Source organism: Apium graveolens, chromosome 11 (assembly GCF_009905375.1).
Source record: "Apium graveolens cultivar Ventura chromosome 11, ASM990537v1, whole genome shotgun sequence".
Taxonomy (NCBI): domain Eukaryota; kingdom Viridiplantae; phylum Streptophyta; class Magnoliopsida; order Apiales; family Apiaceae; genus Apium; species Apium graveolens.
In genome coordinates, this window is record NC_133657.1 from 174,406,053 (window position 1) to 174,432,838 (window position 26,786).

Sequence of the window (26,786 nt, forward strand, 5' to 3'; positions counted from 1 at the left end):
GCATGATTGGATTGTAATCAATTGCTTCTACAATGGGTTGGGAGCACAGTCGAGACCCATGCTAGATGTTGCATCAGGTGGAGCCTTATGGCCTAAGAGCTATGAGGAAGCTTATGAGCTAATTGAAATGATGGCTACTAATGAATATTAGAACCCAACTCAGAGACTACCACAAGGCAAGGTAACAGAAATTCTAGAGGTGGATATAACTACGGTTATAGCGGCTCAGCTAAAGGCGTTAACTATGAAAGTGGATTCTCCGGCCAACTATGGAGTTCATCAGATAACAAGTATTTGTGAGCTGTGTGCAGGTGCACATAGCGACGGATCAATGTGCTATAACTAGTGAGTCAGCACAGTTTGTGAGCAATTTTCCGAGACCACATCAACCAGTTCCTGCCACTTATCATCCTAATAACCGAAACCATCCTAATTTCAGCTAGAGCAATAATCAGAGTGGTATGCAACATCCACAACAACCTTACCAGCAGTTTGGAGCCAAGCCATTCAACCCTCCTGGTTTTCAACAACAATATGCACCAAGGCAACAATTTCAACCACGGGGAATGCAACAACAAGCTCATGGAAGTGCTGGTCATTCTGTTAATGAAAAATCTGAATTGGAAGAATTGAGGGTAATGTGTGAAATGCCAAGCAGTTTCAATCAAAACTTTGGAGAATCAAATAGGGAAAATTGTTAATGCGTTGCTGAATAGACCATAAGTAACTCTTCCTAGTGATATAGAGGCTAACCTAGGCAAGAGGGAAGTCAAAGAACAATTGAAAGCAATTACTTTGAGATCTGGAAAAGTTGTAAACCATCAAAATCAGTAGCTGAGCAAAATGAAGAAGTGCACGGGCAGAAGGTCAGCGCACCCGCGCTACCTCTCAGCGGGCTCGCGCTCTCCCCTGAACCAGAAAATGGAAGTCTTGATAAAGCTGGTCAAAAGGAAGGCAAAGCGGAAATGAACAAAAATTCTGCTGAATAATCTACTCCTGAGCAGAATACAGGAAACAAATAGGTCTATCCACCTCCTCCATATCCAGAAAGACTTCAGAAGATCGACAAGCAGTTTGCCAAGTTTCTGGAGGTTTTCAAGAAAGTGCATATTAACATACCTTTTGCAGAAGCTCTAGAACAAATGTCGAGCTATGCTAAGTTCATGAAGGGTATTATATCTCGGAAGTTGAAACTTGAGGAGTTGGAAATCGTTGCTCTAACGGAAGAGTGCAGTGCGGTGTTGTAACAGAATTTGCCTCCTAAACTCAAATATCTGGGAAGTTTCACGATACCATGCACTATTGGCAAGTTGTCTTTCGACAAGTGCTTGTGCGACTTGGGAGCTAGTATCAATTTGATGCCATTATCTATCTTCATGCAACTTGGGCTGCCTGATCCAAAACCTACAAATATTTCCTTACAACTGGCTGATCGGTCCATCACTTATCTGAGAGGTATAGTGGAAGATGTCTTGGTTAAGGTGGATAAACTCATCTTTCCTGCTGATTTTGTCATTCTAGACTTTGAGGAGGATAAGAAGATTCCTATTATCTTGGGAAGACCTTTCTTAGCTACAGCCCGAACTTTGATCGATGTGCAAAAAGAAGAGCTTACAATGAGAGTTCAAGATCAGGATGTCACTTTTAATATGTTCAATGCAATAAAATTCCCAACAAATGAAGATGAGTGCTATTAAGTAGAACTGGTTGATTCGATAGTGAATTCAGAGATGGAGCAACTGCAACAGTCAGATACCTTAGAGAGAGCCTTAACAGGGGAATCTGAGATTGAAGACGAAGAAGGAGCAGCGCAACTTCAATTGTTGAATGCATATCCGTGGAAGAGGAAGTTGGATATGCCATTCGAATCTCTTGGAATAGCAGAGCTAAAAAATTCTCAGGAACGTCTTAAACCATCTATCGAAGAAGCTCTCACACTTGAGCTCAAACCACTGCCGGATCACTTGAGGTATGCATTTTTAGGTGATGCATCTACATTACCTGTTATTATTGCGTCTAACCTATCAGGTAGTGATGAAGATAAGCTTTTATGAACTCTGAGAGAGTTCAAATTAGCAATCAGATGGATTATAGCAGATATCAAGGGAATCAACCATTCTTATTGTATGCATAAAATTCTGCTTGAGAAAGGAAGTAAACCTACCGTTGAACATCAGAGCAGACTCAATCCTATCATGAAAGAGGTGGTGAAGAAAGAAATTCTTAAATGGCTGGATGCAGGGATCATTTATCCTATTACAGATAGTTCGTGGGTGAGCCTAGTGCAGTGTGTGCCCAAGAAAGTAGGCATTACAGTTGTAGCTAATGCGAAGAATGAACTTATCCATACTCGGATAGTAACAGGGTGGAAAGTATGCATGGATTATTGGAAGTTGAATAAAGCCACCAGAAAAGATCATTTTCCGCTTCCATTCATCGATCAAATGCTTGATAGGTTGGATGGTCATGAGTATTATTGCCTTCTAGATGGGTACTCAGGTTATAATCAGATTTGTATTACCTCTGAAGATCAGGAGAAGACCACTTTTACTTAGTCCTTTTGGAACTTTCCGCTTTCCGCCGAGTTTCTTTCGGGCTCTGTGGTGCAGCTGCTACTTTTTAGAGATGCATGATGGCCATACTCTCTGACATGATTGGTTCAAATGTGAAGGTGTTCATGGATGATTTTTCCGTTTTTAGATCTTCGTATGATGAGTGCTTGCATAATCTAGAATTGGTGCTGAAAAGGATGCGTTGAGACCAATCCGGTGCTTAATTGGGAAAAATGTCACTTCATGGTGCAACAAGGTATCATTCTTGGGCACAAGGTATCTTGAAAGGGGCTGGAAGTGGATAAGGTGAAAGTAGGAGACCAACAAAAATCTTCCCCCACCAATCTCTGTTAAAGGAATCCACAGTTTTTTTTAGTCATGCGGATTTTTATCGGTGATTCATTAAAGACTTCTCCAAAATTTCTAAACCCTTGTGCTATTTGTTGGAGACGGATGTTCCCTTCAAATTTGATGAAGAATGTTTAGCTGCTTTCGAGATTCTGAAAAATAAGTAGACTACAGCACATGTTATTACTGCACCTGATTGGGGTGAGCCTTTTGAGATGATGTGTGATGCTAACGATTTTGTAGTTGGAGCTGTTCTCAGTCAGAGAAAGAATAATATTTTCCTATGTGATTTACTATGCTAGTAAAACCCTTAATGATGCTCAGCTGAATTACACGACTAGGGAGAAGGAGCTTTTGGTTGTTGTTTACGGGTTCGAGAAATTCATATTTTACTTGCTTGGGATAAAAGTGACGGTTTACACTGATCATGCAACTATTAAATATTTGGTCTCGAAGAAAGACTCAAAACCGCGATTGATTAGATGGATTCTCTTGCTTTAGGAATTTGAGTTAGAAATCAAAGACTAGAAAGGTACGGAAAACCAGGTAGCGGATCATCTATCACGTTTGGAAGATCATGGTAAAGCTTCACAAGATAACACATTAATCAACAAATCTTTTCCCGATGAGCAACTTTTAGGGGTGCAAGAAGAAGAATCATGGTTTGCAGATATTGTGAACTATCTTGTGAGTAATGTGATTCCCTAGGAATTTTTTTATGCTCAAAGGAAGAAGTTTTTACATGAAGTGAAGTGGTATCGATGGGATGAGCCATTCTTGTTCAAACAGGGGGCAGATCAGATAATCAGGAGGTGCATTCCGTATAGTGAAACAGAGGGTATTTTGCGAGATTGTCATGCCACTGCGTATGGTGGTCATTATGGTGGAGAGAAGACTTCTTCCCGTATCCTTCAGGCGGGATTTTTATGGCCAACCTTGTTTAAAGATGTTCATCAGTTTGTGTTGAGATGTGATCGCTGTCAACGGGTTGGGAATATGTCCAAGTGGGACGAGATGCCTCTTAACGTGCTTCTTGAAGTTGAGACTTTCGATGTGTGGGGAATATACTTCATGAGACCATTTATATCATCGTGTAATAATCAATATATTCTCCTGGCAGTAGATTATGTGTCTAAATGGGTTGAGGTTAAGGCTTTTCCAACCAACGATGCTAAAGTGGTAATAAATTTTCTTCATAAGAACATATTCACACGTTTCGGTACTCCACGAGTAATAATTAGTGACAAGGGAACGCATTTATGCAATCACAAGTTTACTGCATTAATGGAAAGGTATCAGTGTGAATCATCGTGTGGCCACAACCTATCATCCTCAGACTAATGGGCAAGCTGAAGTGTCTAATCTAGAAATCAAGCGAATCTTGGAGAAGGTGGTGAGTTTGTCATGGAAGGATTGGTCATTGAAGCTAGATGAAGCTGTTTGGGCCTACATAACAATCATACAAGACACATTTAGGGATGTCTCATTTCCAGTTGGTGTATGGTAAGGCGTGTCATCTGCCTGCTGAGTTAGAATATAAGGCGTACTAGGCTTTGAAGAAACTGAATCTTAACATGTCGGCTGCTGGAGAAAGGAAAATGCTCCAAATTAATGAGCTCGATGAGTTTCGTCTACAAGCTTACAAGAACAACAAGTTATACAAGGAGAAGGTTAAGAGATGGCATGAGAGGAGGTTGGCACACAAGTCCTTTGTGTCTGGTCAACAAGTCCTACTTTTCAATTCTCGACTCAGACTTTTTCCAGGAAAGCTTAAGTCAAGGTGGTCAGGGCCATTCGTAGTCAAAATTATGTTTCCGCATGGTGCAGTGGAAATTTTTGATAAGCTTCTGAACCAAGCATTTAAGGTTAATGGTCAGAGGTTGAAGCATTACTTTGGTGATACGGTGAACCGTGATGCGGTGATCGCCGTTCTTGCTACGACTTAATTTTAGAAGCTTCACGTCAAGCTAAGGACATAAAACATGCGCTTCGTGGAAGGCAACCCACGTGATTCTGTAGTATTGTAGCTATAAAAACAACTGGCAGTAGCTTAGCACGCCCACGCTCTTCTTCAGCGCGCCCGCGCCTGTTTGACAGAAGCTCGGCGCTCCCGTGCCCCTTTCCTGCGTGCCCACGCCTGCCCGCTGTTAAAAAAAAACAGAAAACCAAAAAAAAAACAAAATAATTGTTATACATATTTACCCGAATTTTTTACCCTAGCTCTACCTAATATTTTACAACAGCCTCCCTGCATATCTCTACTACATATACCTTTCTTATATACCCACCCATCTTTATATACACACAATCCCTTGCTCTACATACACTCTTTGCACCAAATTCACAACCAATTGCTTGATTATGACACCCAAGAGAGCAATATTTACTGGTAGTAGTTGCACTCATCCCTCTTCTGAAGAGGACTCTAGTATGGGTGATGGTGATAACAAATTCACTTCACCGGAGGCACAAGCGGAATTTGTTCGATTGATGTCTAAACCGGTGGCTAAGGAGAGGGGATTCTTGCCTACGGCTCTGGATGGGCAGTTAGTGGAGATGATTGCGAATATGGGTTGGGAGAGCTTTTGTGAGGCACCATCCGCGGTTCCATTAAGCATTGTGCGGGAGTTCTATGCCAATGTTAAGGCTGAGAAGAATGGATTTTCTATGGTTTGGGGATTAACTGTGGATTACTTGGCATGTTGCTATTCTCCGTGTTCTATATCAGCCTGCAAAGCCTAAGGGTGCTGAAGATTGGGCACGCAAGACCCGGGCTGATTTGGATTTGGATTATATCTTAGGGGAGGTATGTGTTCCGGGTACGACATGGAAATTTAAGGCAGGAATAACTGAGCCGCTCACCTTTCCTACTTCTGTCATGAACAGGTATGTGAGGGCCTGGAATTTGTTTTTGTGTGCTAATAATCTGCCTTCTTCGCATTCGCATGAGGTCATTGTGGACCGAGCCATACTCTTATGGGGGATTCTGAATGAGGAGTACATTGATCTTGGTTATGTCATTCATCAGAGCATGCTTCGATTTCTGCGAGGTGGGACGACAGGAGCGATTCCTCATGGCTCTATTGTTACTAAATTGTGCACAGCTGTGGGTGTTAGGTGGTCCGAGGATAAGCAGTTGCAGATGCCGAGTACCCCTATTGATCACTCTACGATTTCTAGGATGGAGGAATGGGACGACGATGTGCCCTATGATAATGGGTTAGGGTATATTTATGATGATACAGAGGGTGGCTGCCCGGATCCTTTCGTGCCTATAGAGGGACCCTTCTCGTGCACAGCAGGCAGTTGATAGGTCTGGTTTTGGTGATGCTAAGTATAGACGGTTGACTCGGCATATTGATGCCATGCATGACATCCACCGCTGTTATGCGGAGGACTTGACACAGGTTCTAGATAGTGCTTTTCGAGCCACTGGTGTAGAGGTTGAGTGGCCAGGTTTTGGTGCTAACACAGTGTATCTGTCGCCTGATTCTCCACCCGAAGAGGGTGATCCTGCCGACAGTTAGGTATGCTCTTGTTATCCTTATTATTGCCTTGAATGGGGTCATTGAATATTTTAAGTTTGGGGGTGGTAATTTAAGGATTAGTAGTAGTAGAGTCGTGTTCGTATAGGAATCATATTGCATGTGTAGTGGTAGTTCATTCATAATCTTGTATTGTTATTCATATAGACCATAATTGTTTGCATAATTGTTTATGTATATTAAGTGAGTTCATTTAGTTGCATTTGCATAGCATATAGCATGATCCCATAGGATGAGCTATTTCCGGTTGGTAGGTCGGTGTTGATTTGAGTGTAGTGATGATGAATAGAGGGATGATTAAGTTCTTATGAATTGACTTGCATGTCTAGAAGCAAAGTTTTTTCACAAGTCTCAACAGTTGCTTTTGGGCTAGATCAGGGCCATATTGGTTTGGTTGTTGAAATTCAATCATTTGTTTACATTTAGAATGTTTGTTATTCCCTTGATGACGAAGGAGCACTAAAATATAAATTGGGGGAAAACCAGGGATTTCGTTGCTAGTTGTTAATAAAGTTAGACGTCAAAAGACTAGTAGCGCTCATATTCCAAAAAAAAGAAAAAAAAAGAAAAAAAAAAAAGAAAAAGAGAAAAGAAAAAGAAAGAAAGAAAAAAATTGTGTTAGTATTTGATTATGCAGAATTGACCACGGGTGAGCTCTTTAATACTTGAGCAATTAAGTTCTAGGGGACTTTGTGCCTAGTGATTTAAAGCTTGTTAAGTCTGGGATCCGCTAACATAACTGCTCGCTACATGGGTATTATTGCATAAGTCTTTCGGATCCTCATTCATTCCATGGTCAAATAAGCATTTTTGTTGATGTGTTCAGTGTTGTAGCATGAATCCTTGTCTAACTCCAGTGATGATGGAGGTGTTTTGAGTCATGACGTGTTTAGCGTTCATTCTACTTATAAGCTTGTGATTGTTTTGGCGAAGAATAGGATATGGTTTTGATCTAGTGTTGGGAGTATATTTGATAAGCAAAGCACACACTCACGCTTCTGTGTTTGTAAGTTAGTACATGGGATTTAGTTGAGCTCTGTTTTGAGTTATTGCATTCTTAGAGATATTGGCTTATTAATTTGATTATGGTTATTCCGAGGGGATCTTTGCATATTCATTAAGTTGCATTCATTCATGTATTGTCGAGTCTGTTTATGCTTGAAGACAAGCATTGATTTAAGTTTGGGGGTGTGATAAGTAGATTTTATATCCATTTAGAACGCTTCATATCGGCTTAAGTTGATGACTTGATCTCAAGTATGTGGTATTTTTGATGCATTTTTGTTGAGTCTTTGCAGAGCTATAACTAGAGGCAGGAATGGACTTTTCTATCCTTCTATGATGGAATAAGATCAGGAAATAAAGGGTGAAAGTTTGCCATAGGAGCAGAACGAAAAATAAAGAAAAACAGAATTTTTGGCAGAAGGCAAGCGTGCCCGCGCCCCATCCTGGCGTGCCCGCGCTAGGTTGTGCAAACAGAATTCCTTTTTTGATTCTGATTGGAAGTTTCGTGCGGTCAAAGTAATTCGGAAGTATAAATACTAGAAGATATGAATCAAAAGAGGAGAAAAGGAAGAAAGGAGAACAACAAGTGGAGAGCACAAGATGGCTAAGATGAAGAAGATCTAGTTCTACATCTTATTTTTGTATTCTTCTAATTAGGCGATACTTTGGATGCTCATTTCAGATTTGTTTTTTAAACCTTAATACTTTAATATTATCTTGTAGTATTCAGAACCTTTTTACTATCATGTTTTCATTGGTACCCATGATGACGAGCCGTTCGATTATGAACTAATCGTTATCGTGGGATTCTAACGGATTTATTTATGGAGTTTAGTAGTTGATTGCCTAAAGTTTTCAGTGTGTGATAGAATTATTGATTTCCTAGTATGGTTGTGCTTAATCTTCTTGGATGTGTAGTGTAACACCCCCAGATCCGGGTCGTCACGGTCTTTCTTTCCATAATATCACTTAACTTAATTAATAATAAATAACCTCATGCTGTGACCCCACACTAACACACACCACAACACGTTATAGTCTCAGAGATGAAATTGAAATAAGTACAAGTCCTTGAATCCACAATTTAAAAGTTATTACAACCCAAATGATTACTTGATAAGTTTACAGTTAATTTCCATTATCTGTCACAAGTTATAATTATACATAATTGATTCCCAAAAGTAGAATGCCTGATCTACAAATAGATCTACCTCTGCAGCTATAGCAGCTACGATATCAACGGGAAGACGCGGGACGCTTCCCACGCTCTTGCGCTGGGTCTGCTTGAGTCTGACCATCCTTCCTAACTGTTGTTGTGTGATGAAAAAATGAAGCAAGAGTGAGCATTATAGCTCGCAAGATAATATATAGTGTAATCAATAATGCATGTATCTAACTAGATAACTTACTGGAAATTCTTATTAAGATAGTTACTTACTGGATATAATCTTAAAGGGAGATGAAGTTACCAATTACTTCACTATACTAATATCATTTTAGAAAACTACTTGAAATATTACTGTTCAAAGTATAATAAGTTTTCAAAGGTTCATCACATAGATGGGACCTCAACTTAAGACCTGAATAGATTACAATCCTTGAATTATTTAATTAAAAAGAAATGAAGTTACGAGATACTTCATTAAGTCCCGATATATATATACCTATATACATCGCTCATACATTCCCTGAAAACCTCTACCACGAAAAGTATAAAAAGAGTTATCATATCCAATGAATTTGGAAAGAAGAGAATTTTGGCATAAACCTGATATCTTGCTGATCAGGAAAAGATACCAATATGTAACCTTTTCTACCAGTAGATGGATGAATCCCCCACCGGTCATCACCCTGGCCGCATTAGGACCTTGTGCTGGACCGCCACCCGGCCTCTTACGCGTTGATGGACTGCCACCCAGCCACTTACACTTTGATAGACCGTACCCCGGCCTGTCGCTTATGCCGACTCAATTAGATGGACTTACTTCCCGAACGTTAAGAAAGTAATCAAATTCTTTTATCAAAACAGCAACCTCGTTGCGAATATAAAATACACCACAGAGCCGGATCCCTTAGATTTTTAAGCGAGTATTTAAATCCCCTTCGAAAGGAAGATCTTAAATTTGAAAACGAGTTTTGGGATCCGCTGTAACTTTTAATATCATTTTGAAGACTCAAAAACATTTTAAAGAATGTTTAGAGTAATGATGATTTAATAAAATAAATCAATCCCGATATATCAGGAAATATCTGAATATTATTATTTAAATAATATTCCCATAAGGATAATCTTTATAAAAAATATTTGAAGTAGAAGTTTTAAAACTCATACTTGAAATGAATAGTAAATAAAAAAAGATATACTTATACGAAAGTACGATCTTTATTTGAATAATCGAAAATAAGTTTGATTATTATTCAAAACTATCGAATATACCTTATCCGATTAGTAGTTATAGAAAACTATATAATATATAAATATATATATATACCATACTCGGGAACATCGACTCCCTATTTAGAAAAATGTTCACCCTTGGGTCCCCTATACTAAGGGTATACGCAACTACTGCTTATCTCTAGCATAGGTATTATGCAACTTATAAGCATTTGAATTGATAATAGAATATCAAGATTAACAAACAGGCATGCATATAAATATCATATCACATGCTCCAATATATCGCAAGACTTTGCTAATAATAACCATGCACTTATCTCAAGATAATGCATCAATATATTACATCACAACAACAGTATAACGGGTAGAAAACTTGCCTGAGCGACTGGGGGTGGTAAAAGGCCTGGGACGAGTCTGATAACCTATAAATAACATATAAGTTGGAATTAAACCACGGTCGCTTAAGAAACTAGACTTTAACCAATTAGACTCTAACATTCGCTTTTGCGCTAAACTGATTCACATAAGCCGCTCGAGTACCCTCGGCTCCACCATTTTTAATAAATTAATCGTTACGAATTTTAAGGAGACGCTTTCGTGAATACCCTACCAACTGAACCTTTAACCTTAAATAATTATTTCATACTCCAAATAGTCATTTAAGGACCTTAACCAAGGTTTCAAAGTAAGGGGAGGGGAAATGGTTCGTTCGTGAAACGCCGTTACTTAAAACGGTCGTTTCTCCTAAACCGTACATCGGATTCAAGCGAACCACATATCAAAACTGAAGCTTACGAAAAAATCTAGCTAAAAATTGCAAAGTTACATATTCAACAGTTAGCTTTCTAGTCCCGAATACTAAGAACAAGCAGTTGTATAAAAACGGGCATTACGACGGCTATGTTTACGCGATTACCAAGTTTTAACCACTTCAAATCAATCACAAACCAACTCACAACCAACATTACAACCAAACTCCATCCAAACCTCATTACATCAGTCCCAACATCTCAAGATTTTCCAATTTATACTATCCCAAACATGAACTACTAGCTATACTTAAGTTCATTAACCAATAACTAAGATTTACAACTCAAACTCATTACAAATCCAACCAAACTCTAAATATACATGAATCATGCTTCCCATGAACCATACCAATCATAACAAGCTCTAAATATTCAAAAGTAAGGCTAAGGTAAGAGATTATACCTTCCTTGGTGAGTAGAAGTAACTAAGGAGCTTGAAACAACCTTTGAAAATCCTTACAAAAGCTATATCTAAACAAAAACACAAGATCAAAAATTTCAAGTTCTTGAAAACACTATTCACTCTCTTCTTCAATGATTTATTGAAAGAGATTGTGAAGGAAATGGGAGCTTAGATTCCTAGGATAGCCAAGTATAAGGGACCTTGGATAATTAACTTACAAATTAACAAGGCCTTGATCTTGGTTTTTGATTTTTTTCTCCTTGAAAAGATTAAGAAACCGAGAGCTTCTCTTCTTGAAATGAAAAGTCAACTTCCAATTTGTGTTATGATTTTCCTTGGCTTGGTTGATACTCTTTTTTTGTTAATTAATTTTTACCATGGTGAAAAATGCATAGCTCATAATCAACCAACCAATCCTTCCATTTGTCATGCTTATGTCACCATGCTTAAGTCATCTTCTTAACACATGTCATCTCCTTGTTGGTGTGATGACATCATCATCCACTATCTTCTTTGATTAACCCTTAATTACTTGGCTAATGACCGCTTATCTGTTATACGGTTCGCTTAACTTTCGTTCTCGTTTATCAGTTTGAGGGATCATACTCGGGATCTTATTACTTGGGTTCCATTAAACCTTTCTCAATATTTTATATTCCTTTTATGATCCTCTCTTATAATCCTTGAATTTAAATCCTTTTAATCACGTTACCTTATCTGGTGGATTTTCGGGAAAAATCAAAGTGTCCGAATTTGGATTCTGACGATCTTTACATACACTTATATACCATATAGAGTACTAATAAGATCTCAGAATATCAATAAAAGAACTGCTACATAGTGTGACATGAAAAGTTTTCTTATTCAGCATAATCAGCAAAATCACTATTCATAAGGGTTGCAAAAAGTCCAAATTTTTTGGGGTTATTACAGTCTCCCCTCCTTAAAAGGATCCCGTCCCGGAATCAGATAGAAAATAAGTGGGGGTACTGTTCTAGCATTGCGCACTCTAGTTCCCAAGTCGACTCCTCCACATTATGATTCTGCCATAACACTCTGACTAGCTTGATCACTTTGTTCCGAAGCACCTGCTCCTTTTTATCCATAATCTTCACTGGTTTCTCCACGTATGTTAGGTCTGGTTGCATGTCCACCTGCTCGTATTCCACTATGTGCCTAGCATCCTGATGATACTTCCTTAGCATTGACACATGGAACACATTATGAACTTGTTGTAGGTTCGGGGGTAAGGCTAGCTCGTAAGCTAACTTCCTAATCCAGTCTTAGTATCTCAAAAGGTCCAATGTATCTTGGGCTTAGTTTCCCTTTCTTTCCGAACCTCATTAATCCCTTCCAAGGGGATACCTTTAGCAGTACTAAGTCCCCTACTTCATATTCTTTGTCCTTTCAGGGCTAAGTCTGCATACTTCTTCTGTCGGTCTTGGGTTGCTACAAGCCGTCCTCTAATAAGATCCACTATGTCTTTGGTCCTTTGGACCACTTCGGGTCCGAGCATCTTTCGCTCCCCCACTTCATCCCAGTATAAGGGAGATCGACACCTTCTTCCGTACAGGGCCTCATAAGGCGGCATTCCGATGCTGACATGAAAGCTATTATTATAAGAAAACTCGATCAACGGCAAGTGATCATCCCAACTTCCTTTAAAGTCTATTGCACAGACTCTCAACATATCATCTAGTGTCTGGATGGTCCTTTCACTTTTCCCGTCCATTTGGGGATGGTAAGTGGTACTCATGTTTAATTTGGTTCCCTGCACATTCTTGAAAGCTCCTCCGAAATTTTGAGTTGAATCTGGGGTCTCGGTCTGAGATAATGGACGCTGGGACTCCATGTCGCGTCACTATTTCCTTAAGGTAAATGTCCACCAATCTATCGACTGTGTATCTCTCATTAATAGGAATGAAGTGAGCTGACTTTGTCAATCTGTCTATAATCACCCATATGGCATCATGCATTGGATTTCGTCCTTGGTAAGCCTACAACAAAATCCATCGCTATCTATTCCCATTTCCATTCGGGAATCTCCAGGGGTCGTAAAAGTCCACTGGGTCTCTAGTGCTCTGCCTTTACTCTTTGGCAAGTCAAACATTTGCTTACCCATTCTGCTACGTCCCTCTTCATGTTGGGCCACCAGTAATACTCCTTTAAATCCCTATACATCTTGGTGCTCCCCGGGTGAATGGAATAACTTGAACTATGGCTTTCATCTAAAATCTCATCTTTAAGCTCTTGAACATTCGGAAACCAAATCCTGTAGGAATACCTTATTATCCCCTTATCATCTCTCTCAATATGGATCTCTTCTCCAGTCATCGACTTTCTGCCTTCATTCATTACTTTTTCTTGGCACAATCTAATCTTTTCCAATAACTCTGGCTGCATCGAGACCTCAAACAGCTTTTCAGTTCAGGCTCCGGTTACCTTTACTTCTATTTCCATTTTCTCAAAATCCCTTATCAATTCCTCCGAAGTCATTATCATTTTGAGTATTTCCTTCCTACTAAGGGTGTCAGCCACCACATTGGCTTTCCCTGGATGATAGAGAATCTCACAATCATAGTCCTTGATTAGTTCTAACCATCTTCTCTGACGCATGTTGAGCTCTTTCTGCGTGAATATGTACTTGAGGCTCTTATGGTCTGTGAAAATCTCGCACTTCTCTCCATACAAGTAGTGCCTCCAAATTTTTAAGGCAAAAAGCTATTGCCACGAGCTCAAGGTCATGAGTAGGATATCTAATCTCGTATTCCTTCAATTGTCTCAACGTATACGCAATCACCTTACCGTGCTGCATAAGCACACACCCCAATCCTTTGTGCGATGCATCACTATATATCACAAAATATCCTTTTCCGTCTGGCAATGCCAACACCAGGGCCGTTACCAACCTTTTCTTCAATTCTTGAAAACTTTTCTCATATTTTTCTGTCCATTCAAACTTCTATGTCTTACGAGTAAGTCGTGTTAAAGGGGCTGCGATCTTCGCAAAGTCCTGTACAAATCTACGATAGTAGCCGGCCAATCCTATGAAACTCCTTACCTCTGTGGGTGTAATTGGCTTTTCCCAATTTGAGACCGCCTCTATCTTGGAGGGCTTGACCAATACTCCTTTCTTATTGATCACATGTCCTAAAAACTGTACTTCATTCCGCCAGAATTCACACTTCGAGAATTTGGCAAACAACTGTTCTTCTCTGAGTATTCCTAGAGCTATCCTTAAATGCTCTGCATGTTCTGCCTCGGTCCTTGAGTAGATTAAAATATCATCGATAAAAACTATCACACACTTGTCCAAGTACTTCTTGAATACTCTATTCATTAAATCTATGAAAGCCGCTGGGGCGTTGGTTAATCTAAAGGACATTACCAAGAACTCATAGTGCCCAAACCTGGTACGGAACGCAGTCTTTGGAATATCTTCGGGTTTAATCTTTATTTGGTGATATCCAGTTCTCAGGTCACTTGGAAAAGTAAACAGCATCCTTTAACTGGTCGAACAGATCGTCTATTCTTGGTAACGAGTACCTGTTCTTTATGGTTAGCTTGTTCAACTCTCGGTAGTCGATGCACAGCCTCATGCCCCCGTCTTTCTTCTTAACAAATAATACTGGTGCTCCCCACAGAGACACACTGGGTCTTATCATACCCTTATCCAAAAGTTCCTGTAATTGGGTAGCTAATTCCTTCATTTCTAATGGGGCCAACCGGTATGATGCCTTTGAAACTGGCGCTGTCCCTGGGGCCAACTCAATAGCAAATTCAATCACTCTATCGGGTGGTAGTCCTGGAAGGTCTTGTGGGAATACATCTTCAAATTCGTTGACTACCGGAATGTCTTGCAAGTTGGGCACCTCCTTCTGCGTGTCCACCACATAGGCCAGGTAAGGCTCATCTCCTTTTCGTAGCATCTTATTAGCTTGGGCCATGGTCAAAAATTTCTGCATCTGCCTCTTCCCTCTAAATATGACTCATTTTTCACTGGGATATTCAACTTAACTTTCTTCCCCTTACAGTCTATATGAGCATCATTGCTAGATAGCCAGTTCATTCCCAAAATTACATCAAATTCCCCTAACTTAAAAGGAATCAGATCAACACTAAAAGATTGTTCTCCTATTCCTAACTCACAGGTGGGGTGAATCTGGTTAACAGGGATAATTTCATGGTTGGCTATTTCCACTTGTAAGGGTTCTAACAAGGGTTCAACCTTAAGTCTTAATTTAAGCACAAAGTCCTTTGATATAAAAGATTTAGTTGCTCCTGAATCAAATAAAACATTTGCACTGATTAAATTTAGAGAAAGGGTACCTGCTATCACATCTGGGTCTTTCATAGCATCTTGAACTGTCATTTTAAAAGTCCTCGCAGTAGGTGGCTTATTAGAGGCAGCCATAGCTTGCTCCTGAAGTTGATGGTTTGTTCATTGGGCATTCCCTCTTCCAATGACCCGGGCGTCCACACTGATCACAAGTGGTGGTTGGGCGGGTAATGGGGGTTGGCGAAGTGCACTTGTCCGAATAGTGACCTTCTCGACCACACTTGAAGCAGATTACCGGCTTTCCTTTACACTCCCCAGAATGCATCCTTCCACAAGTGTTACAGGCTGGTAACGGGGGTCGAGGCTGGTTGGAATAGGACATTCCTGACTTATGGCCGCTCTGGCTCACATTCACACTCACGGGCTGCTTAAACCCAATACTCCTTCCCGGTAGGGACACTGCTCCTCGATTAAATCTAGTTGGGAAGCTCCCTCCTGCGGAACCTCCGCCCATGCTCATACTTTTCCTTTTTATTCCTTTCTTCTCTCTTTCCTTCTATATCTGTTCACTTCCGGCTTCTGCAATTGTTGCCTTTTGCACCAGAGTGGCATAATCTGTAAGCTCAAGGATTGTCACCCTATTCTGAATCCACGGTTTCAGTCCCTGCTGAAACCTCCTAGCTTTCTTTTCCTCGGTGCTCATAAACTCCGGCACAAACCTTGATAACTCAGTAAATTTTGCTTCATACTTTGCCACAGATAAGTTATTCTGCTTTAGCTCCAAGAACTTGAGCTCCATCTGGTTCTTCATAAACCTCGGGAAATATTTCCCCAAAAATAACTGACTGAACCTCTCCTAGGTTATGATAGCATCTGTCTCCATGTTTTTCTTGGCCTCCCACCAGTAGTTGGCCTCTCCCTTCAGAAGGTAGGTAGCAAATACAGTCTTCTGTGCCTCATCGGTACTCAGAATCTCAAAGGATTTCTAGATTTCCTTTAGCCATGCCCTTGCCTCAACTGGGTCGGATGATCCGGGGAACTCAGGGGGCTTAAGGGACTTGAAAGCCCTGAAAGAGTTTGCCACAACATTGTTATTTCCTTGAGGGGGTGGGTTGGGTTGACGTTCCAAGTTCTGCCTTAGTAGTTGCATGAACTGCCCCATGGGATCCATGCCTGGGTTTGGTACTTGTTGCTCAACCTCAGTTTCTCCTTCTTCAGCCTCTATCTCAAATCCTTCAACATCAAATGTTTCCTCCTCCTCTTCATACTGGGAGTCATCCTGTTCAACATAATCCTCATCTTCCTCTTCACTGTGTTCTTGGTTCCTACCATCCTGGTTATGGCTTCCCTGGTCCTCAAATCCAGTGTTCGCCCTAGTTCCAATCCTTCTTGGCGGCATGACACTGATAAATTTTGGAAAATTCAACGTTAGGTCACAGTCATACATAAGATTGTGCCTTGCACAGTTTCTATAATGGGGAGAACGTATCTCGCAATTCTATTATATTATGACAGTTCTAATAAGAAGTGCAGTAATAATAACGATGAAAACAGTGATCTCGTCACTAAGGAACTGAACTGAAAGGAAACAAATATATATATATAATGCGAGAAATACATAGTTCGATCTGGTCAAAAGTACAACAGTGCTACAATCATCTGCCCAAAAGTGAAATACATGAGTCTATCTGTCTAGTCAGAGAAAGAGATACTATATACAAGTCAACTATCCCGGAAAATTGGCTCTTACTATGGCCTCGACTAACTAGACGACTAGACTACCACATCACTGGTCCTGAATCAATCACCAGAGCGGGTCAACTCCCACACTCTCTCCATCGCACTGACGGAAAATGTAATCAGCCTGCCTCCTGGATATCCTACAATGTTTGTCTCTCTGAAGTGATCGGAGTCTCGCACGGGCCATGAGCTATATCCCAGTCAGCTCTCTCCTCAGAGATCGGGTTATGGTAGCTCTAGCCTCATGAGCTCGTGCACGCCTACCAGCTCTCTCTGCATCTAACTCTCTCCTGACCTCATCTAGCCGGGCCTCAGTAACAGCCACTCGAGTCCTCAGAACATCCTGAACATAGCCGTGAGCTAACAAAGTCCGGAGCCGTTGGGGGTGCCTCCTCGGTCTGCCTAGGCTCGGGGGTATGGGTCTCAGAGCTGACATCATAGGGGCTCCAAGATAGTGGTGGAGGGGTAGGAGCTCTGACCACAGGGCGTGAGGGTAAAGGGGTACCAGTATACTCCACTATAGGTCTGACATGCTCCTTAGCTACTGGGACCTCATTCGGGTCCTCCTCATCTGAAATCGCGATAATTGTTGTCTCTGACTACTCTGAGGGGTCCTCCTCATCCATCTCCTCCTCCTCAGGCTCCTCCTGATCCTCGGCATCTAGCAGTGCCTCGTCATGCTCACGCTCGAACATCTCTGGGTCCTCTATCTCATGCGCATACACATTAAACGAGCTAAGTTACTATCATGATACTTACAAGGGTTCCCGTAAGGGTTTTAACTGTCAGCGCTACGTTAAGTAGTCCGACCATGAACTTGGCAAGAGTTCTTATTAACTTTGTGAGTTTATTATTATATCGTTGCATCATCTCTGAGGTTTATAACGCTTAGCTCTGATACCATTTCTGTAACACCCCTAGATCCGGGGTCGGGGATCCGGGTCATCACAGTCTTTCTTTCCATAATATCACTTAACTTAATTAATAATAAATAACCTCATGCAGTGACCCCACACTAACACACACCACAACACGCTATAGTCTCAGAGATGAAATTGAAATAAGTATAAGTCCTTGAATCCACAATTTAAAAGTTATTACAACCCAAAATTATTACTTGATAAGTTTACAGTTAATTGCCATTATCAGTCACAAGTTATAATTATACATAATTGATTCCCAAAAGTAGAATGCCTGATCTACAGATAGATCTACCTTTGCAGCTATAGCAGCTACGATATCAACAGAAGACGCGGGACGCTTCCCACGCTCTTGCAGCTGAGTCTGCTTGAGTCTGGCCATCCTTCCTAATTATTGTTGTGTGATGAAGAAATGAAGCAAGAGTGAGCATTATAGCTCGCAAGATAATATATAGTGTAATCAATAATGCAAGTATCTAACTAAATAACTTACTGGAAATTCTTATTAGTGTAAGATAATTACTTACTGGATATAAGCTTAAAGGGAGATGAAGTTACCAAATACTTCACTATACTTATATCATTTTAGAAAACTACTTGAACTATTACTGTTCAAAGTATAATAAGTTTTCAAAGGTTCATCACATAGATGGGACCTCAACTTAAGACCTGGATAGATTCAATCCTTGAATTATATAATTAAAAAGAAATGAAGTTACGAGATACTTCGTTAAGTCCCGATATATATATATATACCTATATACATCGCTCATACATTCCCTGAAAACCTCTGCCATGAAAAGTATAAACAAAGTTTCCATTATCCAATGAATTTGGAAAGAAGAGAATTTTGGCATAAACCTGATATCTTGCTGATCAGGCAAAGATACCAATATGTAACCTTTTCTACTAGTAGATGGATGAATCGCCCACCGGTCATCACCCTGGCCGCATTAGGACCTTGTGCTGGACCGCCACCCGGCCTCTTACGCGTTGATGGACTGCCACCCAGCCACTTACACTTTGATAGACCGTACTCCGGCCTGTCACTTATGCCGACTCAATTAGATGGACTTACTTCCCAAACGTTGGGAAAGTAATCAAATTCTTTTATTCAAACAGCAACCTTGTTGTGAACATAAAATATACCACAGAGCCGGATCCCTCATATTTTTAAGCGAGTATTTAAATCCCCTTCGAAAGGAAGATCTTAAATTTGAAAACGAGTTTTGGGATCCGCTCTAACTTTTAATATCATTTTGAAGACTCAAAAACATTTTAAAGAATGTTTAGAGTAATGATGATTTAATAAAATAAATCAATCCCGATATATTAGGAAATATCTGAATATTATTATTTAAATAATATTCCCATAAGGATAATCTTTATAAAAATATTTGAAGTAGAAGTTTTAAAACTCATAATTGAAATGAATAATAAATAACAAAAGATATACTTATACGAAAGTACGATCTTTATTTGAATAATCGAAAATAAGTTTGATTATTATTCAAAACTATCGAATATACCTTATCCGATTAGTAGTTATAGAAAACTATATAATATATAAATATATATATATACTATACTCGGGAACATCGACTCCCGGTTTAGAAAAATTTTCACCTTTGGGTCCCCTATACTAAGGGTATACGCAACTACTAATTATCTCTAGCATATGTATTATGCAACTTATAAGCATTTGAATTGATAATTGAATATCAAGATTACGAAACAGGCATGCATATAAATATCATATCATATGCTCCAATATATCGCAAGACTTTGCTAATAATAACCATGCACTTATCTCAAGATAATGCATCAATATATTACATCAGAACAACAGTATAACGGGTAGAAAACTTGCCTGAGCGACTAGGGGTGGTAAAAGGCCTGGGACGAGTCTGATAACCTATAAACAACATATAAGTTGGAATTAAACCACGATCGCTTAAAAAACTAGACTTTAACAAATTAGACTCTAATGTTCGCTTTTGCGCTAAATGATTCACATAAGCTACTCGAGTACCCTCAGCTCCACCATTTTTAATAGATTAATCGTTATGAATTTTAAGGCGACGCTTTCGCGAATATCCTATCAACAGAACCTTTAACCTTAGCATAATTATTTCATACTCCAAATAGTCATTTAAGGACCTTAACCAAGGTTTCAAAGTAAGGCGAGGGGAAATGGTTCGTTCGCGAAACGCCGTTACTTAAAATGGTCGTTTCTCCTAAACCGTATATCAGATTCAAGCGAACCACATATCAAAACGAAGCTTATGACATGATCTAGATAAACATGGCAAAGTCACAGATTCAACAGTTAGCTTTCTGTCCCGAATACTAAGAACAAGCACTTGTATAAAAACGGGCATTACGACGGCTATGTTTACGCGATTACCAAGTTTTAACCACTTCAAATCAATCACAAACCAACTCACAACCAACATTACAACCAAACTCCATCCAAAACTCACTACATCAATCCCAACATCTCAAGATTTTCCAATTTATACTACCCCAAACATGAACTACTAGCTCTACTTAAGTTCATTAACCAATAACCAAGATTTACAACTCAAACTCATTACAAATCCAACCAAACTCTAAATATACATGAATCATGCTTCCCATGAACCATACCAATCATAACAAGCTCTAAATATTTAGTAAGGCTAGGGTAAGAGATTATACCTGTTGGATTTTAATCGCAGCGGAGGCATGGTAAAACACTTTTACACATATAAAATGCAAATAAAAGCATATAAATCGTGGTAAAAACATAGGAATCGATTACTAACCTTTAATATGCGATCCAAGAGCAACGATCGGAGATCCTTAGCAGCTGCTCCTCAAACGTGAAGCACTCCACCGGTATCCAACAAGAAAACGACGTTAAGGAGGAGGAGGAGGTGGAGAGAATTAGGTTTTATAAAATTTTGGGGTTAGAATAAAAATAGGGTTTATAATAGTATATTTATAGGCAAAATTTTCAGCTGAAATTTTCCCATAAGATATTATTATTATTATTAACCCATTTATTATTCTTATTAATAATTAAAACACCTTTTAATTATTAATCCTTTTTCTAAACACTTTAGAAATTATTCTCTCTCTTGATTTAATTTCCAAAAATTAAATCCTTTAATTAATAATATTAAGAACTTTTCTTAATTAATTTATAATGAATTAAATCTCATTTAATCAATTATTAAATTTGCCAATTAATTATTTATTTCATAAATAAATAATTATTAGCCATTATTAATTAATTCCTCCACCATTAAATCATTCTCTTTTTATGGTGTGACCCTGTTGGTTCAATATTAAGCCGGTAGTAGAAATAAATAATAATAAAACTATTTTATCTTTATTTATATAAATTCTCTAATTTATTAAATATGATTAATTAATTAATCATATTTATTCTACATCGTGAGGGATACTTCTCAGCATATCGCGACTATCCGGATAATATGAATTCACTGTTTAGAATACCAAGAACCTATTCAGTGAATAGTTACCGTACAATAAACTCCTTCTACCCTACAATGTCCCGATTAAATACAAGGCATGGATCTCGTGTCAAGCCTATCTAATTCAATCACTTGTTTACCATTTACTATGCTTAGTTCTATGCAAATTAGAAACTCCTTTCTAATTTCATTCACTCTGGCCAGAGATTCCTGAACTAACATAAATGGATCAGCCTTGAACATTCGCTTTCTTCACTGGAAGGGGTAGATCATTTATTGATCATACACTATCTTCGTATACAAATTCCTATACCCAGTAGAGCCCTAATAATTGTCCCTGGAGACTAAGAACTAAACCAAAGCATAGTTCAGTGTACACAAGATAACTATGATGACCTCAAGTCTAAGGATACTTGTACAACTATCACTATGTGAACAACTGCTGACACGTGAGTGAACTCCATCAGTTATTCAGCTGGGGGAGTCATGTTCAGTGAACTTATTCTATAATAAGCACCTACATACTAGCTATAGTGTCACCACACAAATGTCTATGAGAACAGACATCCTTCATAATGAAGCAAGCATAGTATGTACCGATCTCTGCGGATTATTAATTACCAGTTAGTAATCCTATGACCAGGAACTATTTAAGTTTAGAGTTATCATCTTTTAGGTCTCACTATTATGATCTCATCATAATCCATAAAAAGCTTTACTCTAAACTATGGTATATCTTATTTAAACACTTAAATAGATAAAGCTCGTAATAAAAACAAAACAAGTCTTTTATTAATATCAATGAAATCAAAACAGATTACATAAAAGTTATTCCTAAATCCTAATATATGATTGGACTTAGGACATATTCCTTTCAATCTCCCACTTGTACTAAAGCCAATCACTCTGGTATCTAATACCCATCTAATCTTTATGACGATCAAAGTGACTTTCAGAAAGTAGCTTTGTGAGTGGGTCTGCTATGTTGTTATGTGTTTCAAATCTAATTCAATACAATATAAGAAATGTTACCGCGCTCCCACTGACCCTTTTGTAGACGCATGGTTCATCTACGTTTTTGATAAAATCAAACTCTTTGATTGTCTCATCAAAACGAATGTTCCATCTTTCGAGAAGCTTGCTTTAAACCACATATGGTTCGCAGCAGCTTACACACTAGGTTTTCATTTCCCTTGGAAAGAAAACCATCTGGCTATTTGCCAGATCTCATAGTCGTAGTAAGCAGCAATCGCAAGCAAAATCCGAACTGATTTTAACAGGGCTACAGGTAAAAGGTTTCATCAAAGTCAATCCATTGCCTTTATTTGAATTCTTTTGCCACAAGCCTGGCCTTATAGGTCTCCACCTGGCCATCTGCTCTAATCATTCTTACGTATACCGTATACATAGATTCCTTTTCGGATTTCACGGTACTATGCAATTTCTCTGAGTCAACACTACTCATAGCCACATTATAGGTCACAGGGTCGTCATCATCAATGATCGACAACTCATTATCATTCTCAATGACAAGGCTATATTACCTCTCAGGTTGGTGAGACACTCTCCCTGACCTACGAATGGGCTGTTCCACAGAAGGTTGTTCAGTCAAAACAGGTGTTTCCACTTGATCCATAGCAGTTTGTGCTTCTTGAACTTCATCAAGTTCAATTCTGCTCCCACTGTTTCCTTCAAGGATAAACTCCTTTTCCAAGAAGGTAGCATGTCTGGAGATAAACACCCGATGATCGGTGTAAAAGTAATACCCTAAAGTCTCTTTAGGATATCCCACAAAACTATATTTTACGGATCGAGATTCCAGCTTATCTGGGTCAACTTTCTTGACATAAGCTGGACATCCCCAAATCTTAACGTATTTAAGACTCGGTTTCCTTTCTTTCCATATCTCATACGGAGTTTGAGGAACAGATTTGGAAAGCACCTTATTTAGTAAATATGCTGAGGTTTCCAATGCGTAACCCCATAGGAATACTGGAAGATTTGCATAGCTCATCATGGACCGAACTATGTCTAACAAAGTTCGATTTCTCCTTTCAGATACCAATCTGGAGGCGTCCACTGGGAGACTATACCATTTACTTTGAGATAATCCAGAAACTCTTCATTCAAGTATTCACCACCTCGATCTAATCGAAGAATTATAATACGATGTTTGGTTTGTTTCTCCACTTCATACTTATACTCTTTGAACTTTTCAAAGGCTTCAGACTTGTGTTTCATCAAACACATATCCGAATCCAGATCTATCATCTATGAAAGTAATGAAGTATGAAAATCCACCCATGGCTTGCGTAGACATTGGTCCACATACATTTGTGTGTACCAATCCTAGCAAATCTGCAGTCCTTTCTCCATGTCTACTAAATGGAGACTGCAGTGCCACTATAAAGTGAGATTTTTATCATCCCTTTTCTTTTATTAGTTTGTTCAATCTGAAGTAAATTATGTCACATATATACAGACCATTATTTAAAGCACCACGTCCATAAAGAATATTATCTCTAAGAATAGAACATTCATTATTCTCAATAATAAATGAAAATCCAGCCAAGTCTAACATGGGAATAATATTCCTCACAATCGAGGGAACAAAATAACAATTATTTAAAATAATAGTCTTGCCCGTAGGCATATGTAAATGAAATGATTCTATATTTTCAGCAGCAACTCTTGCTCCATTTCCATCAGTAGAATCACCTCCTCTTCCTCAAGAGTCCTACTTCTCCTTGGTCCCTGCAACAAATTGCAGATATGAGAACCACAGGCGGTATCTAATACCCAAGTAGAAATTTGATTTAATGACATATTCACTTCTATCATGAACATACCTGAATCAGAAGCGGTAGTCTCACTACCCTTCTTCTTCTTCAATTCTGCAAGGTAAACCTTACAGTTCCTCTTTCAGTGCCCCACCTTGTTACAGTGAAAGCAAACAACTTTGCTCTTGGGGTCTTCAGCTTTTGGTGGAACCGGCGTTTTCTCACCTACTTTCTTCTTCTTGGAAGGGTTCCTCTTCCTTTTCTTAGGATTGGAACCTTCACCAATTAGAAGAACAGAACTCTTCTTAGGGGGAAAATTTGATTCCGCAGTCTTCAACATGTTGTGGAGTTCAGGCAGGCTGACATCCAACTTATTCATGTGAAAGTTCACAACAAACTGCTAGAACGAACTCGGAAGCGATTACAAGACCAAGTCTTGGCTCAGCTCCCCATCCATGGCAAAACCAAGTTGTCCAAGACGTTCAATCAAATTGATCATCTTAAGTACATGGTCATTCACAGATGATCCCTCAGACATCCTACAACCGAATAGCTCCTTCGATATCTCATATCGAGCTGTCCTCCCCGCCACATCATACAACTCTTGTAGATGCATGAGGATAGTGTGAGCATCCATATGCTCATGTTGCTTCTGTAGCTCAATGTTCATGGAAGCTAGCATGATGCATTGAGCAACATTTGCATCATCTATCCACTTACGATACACAATATGTTCATCATTATGTGCATCACTAGCAGGTTCAGTAGGCTTAGGTGAGTCAATCACGTATTCCAGCTTCTCAATCCTGAGAAAAATTCTCAAGTTTTGAAGCGAGTCAGCATAATTAGGACCGGTCAATTTGTGAGCATCCAGTATGCTCCTGAGTGATAGTGCAGAAGACATAATCTATATTATAAATCTGTAAATGATAAACACATAACAACACTTAGCAAATATTCGATTTCATTTTAAAACACTATATGAATCGGGTCTTTATTCATAAGTGGCTCCCACTAGTTTATCTAATTTATTCAACCCACTACGTGAAAAATTAAGCATTCATAATGCTAGTGGGAATAGGGATCCTACATTCCATTACACAACCCCGGCTATGGCATGAAATGCCATGTAATGTTCAATAGGAAGACAACTCTTGTCAATTACATCTAATGTTATTCCCTAATCAAACTTTAGCCTCTTGAATAATTGAGTCTCGGCTGTGGCACGACAAACTCAATATTCTATGTCAAGTCTAACCCAACATTCCGTACAGTTGAATCAGTCCCCAAAGGCCCACGGCTGTGGCACATACCGACCTTTAGATTCTTATTCAATGTACACATCTCTATGTAATAGACAAGTATTTCTTATTTCGAAATCAAAGCCCTCGGCTGTAGCACGAACCGACAATGATTCAAAAATAAGAACTACTTTTCTATCATGTTGGAAGGCTATGACCGACACAAGCCCGTTGTATCATTGACCAATTACTACTTGATATTATTTAATTTTAGAGGGATTATATTACGTTACAATCATAATCATATTATAAAGAGATTCTTCCTTTTAAATTAAATATTGCAAATCAATAATCGATAATCAGATGATTCCCAGATCGGGTGTAGCACTGTCAAGAGGCGTCACTTAATAACCCTTTCTTACAGATAGAAATCTGTTGTTGACAGAATCATCCTTTCTCTCATATCAAAAATTCATATTCAATTACGTGTTTCATAAACACAAGAATCTCATGATTGTATTCATAATATTATTACTAAGGTTATGAAATAATTTCACTATACTAGGTTGTCTAACAAACGCCTTATGTTCATTTAAGTTCACCTAAATCTATCATCGCATGATAAACTAAGCATATATCACATATTTCAACATGAATAAACATCAAGGTAGGCATGTTACATCATCTAGCATATTGGTCTAAGCATTATACATCTCTATGTATCACATGAAGCATTTAAAAGCAGTTAAAACAGTTAAAACAGCTTTAAAACACTTTCGGAAATATAAACAGTTCAAAACTTTTATATAAACTAAAATTTGATCACTCGATTAGATCCGTCTCAGAAAAACGAATCCAACGATATATTGCACGCCTAAAACTGAGTTACGAAACTCCTAGAAATCAAATTTAAAAATAACAGACGGGCTATAACGCATTACAGGAACGCGTTACAAGCCCTGTAACGCATTCCGGTGATGCGTTACAACCCTTTTAAGCCATTAAAAGGTGTAACGCATTCTGTGAATGCGCCACAGGGTGTAACGCATTCCCGGAATGCACAACACCTTCCCGCGCGCGCGTGCGCTACTCGCCCCTGCAGCAGCCGCCGTTGCTTCTGCACAGAAAACGAGCCTGACATTTTTTCTGCCGTACCTGTTCTTTTTCTGTCTTTTCTTCCGTGCATTAGTCAGACAAGCAGCAGATGCAACAGATGTACAAATATATATACATAGTTATAATTTATATATATATATGATTATTTAATTACGAATTTAATTA

At 39.0% G+C, this 26,786-nt stretch overlaps 1 protein-coding gene across 1 annotated transcript; it reads left to right on the top strand.

Annotated features, from left to right (window-relative positions):
- The first annotated feature begins 4,474 nt into the window (after nucleotides 1–4,474).
- LOC141696152 (uncharacterized) lies at nucleotides 4,475–4,846 on the top strand. The gene has a single exon (XM_074500335.1). The coding sequence runs from the start codon at nucleotides 4,475–4,477 to the stop codon at nucleotides 4,844–4,846; it is 372 nt and encodes a 123-aa protein (XP_074356436.1).
- Nucleotides 4,847–26,786: the final 21,940 nt, after the last annotated feature.

Bases quoted from the DNA above. Each gene is read 5' to 3' on its own strand.
- LOC141696152 (XM_074500335.1), top strand. From the start codon at position 4,475: ATGTCGGCTGCTGGAGAAAGGAAAATGCTCCAAATTAATGAGCTCGAT.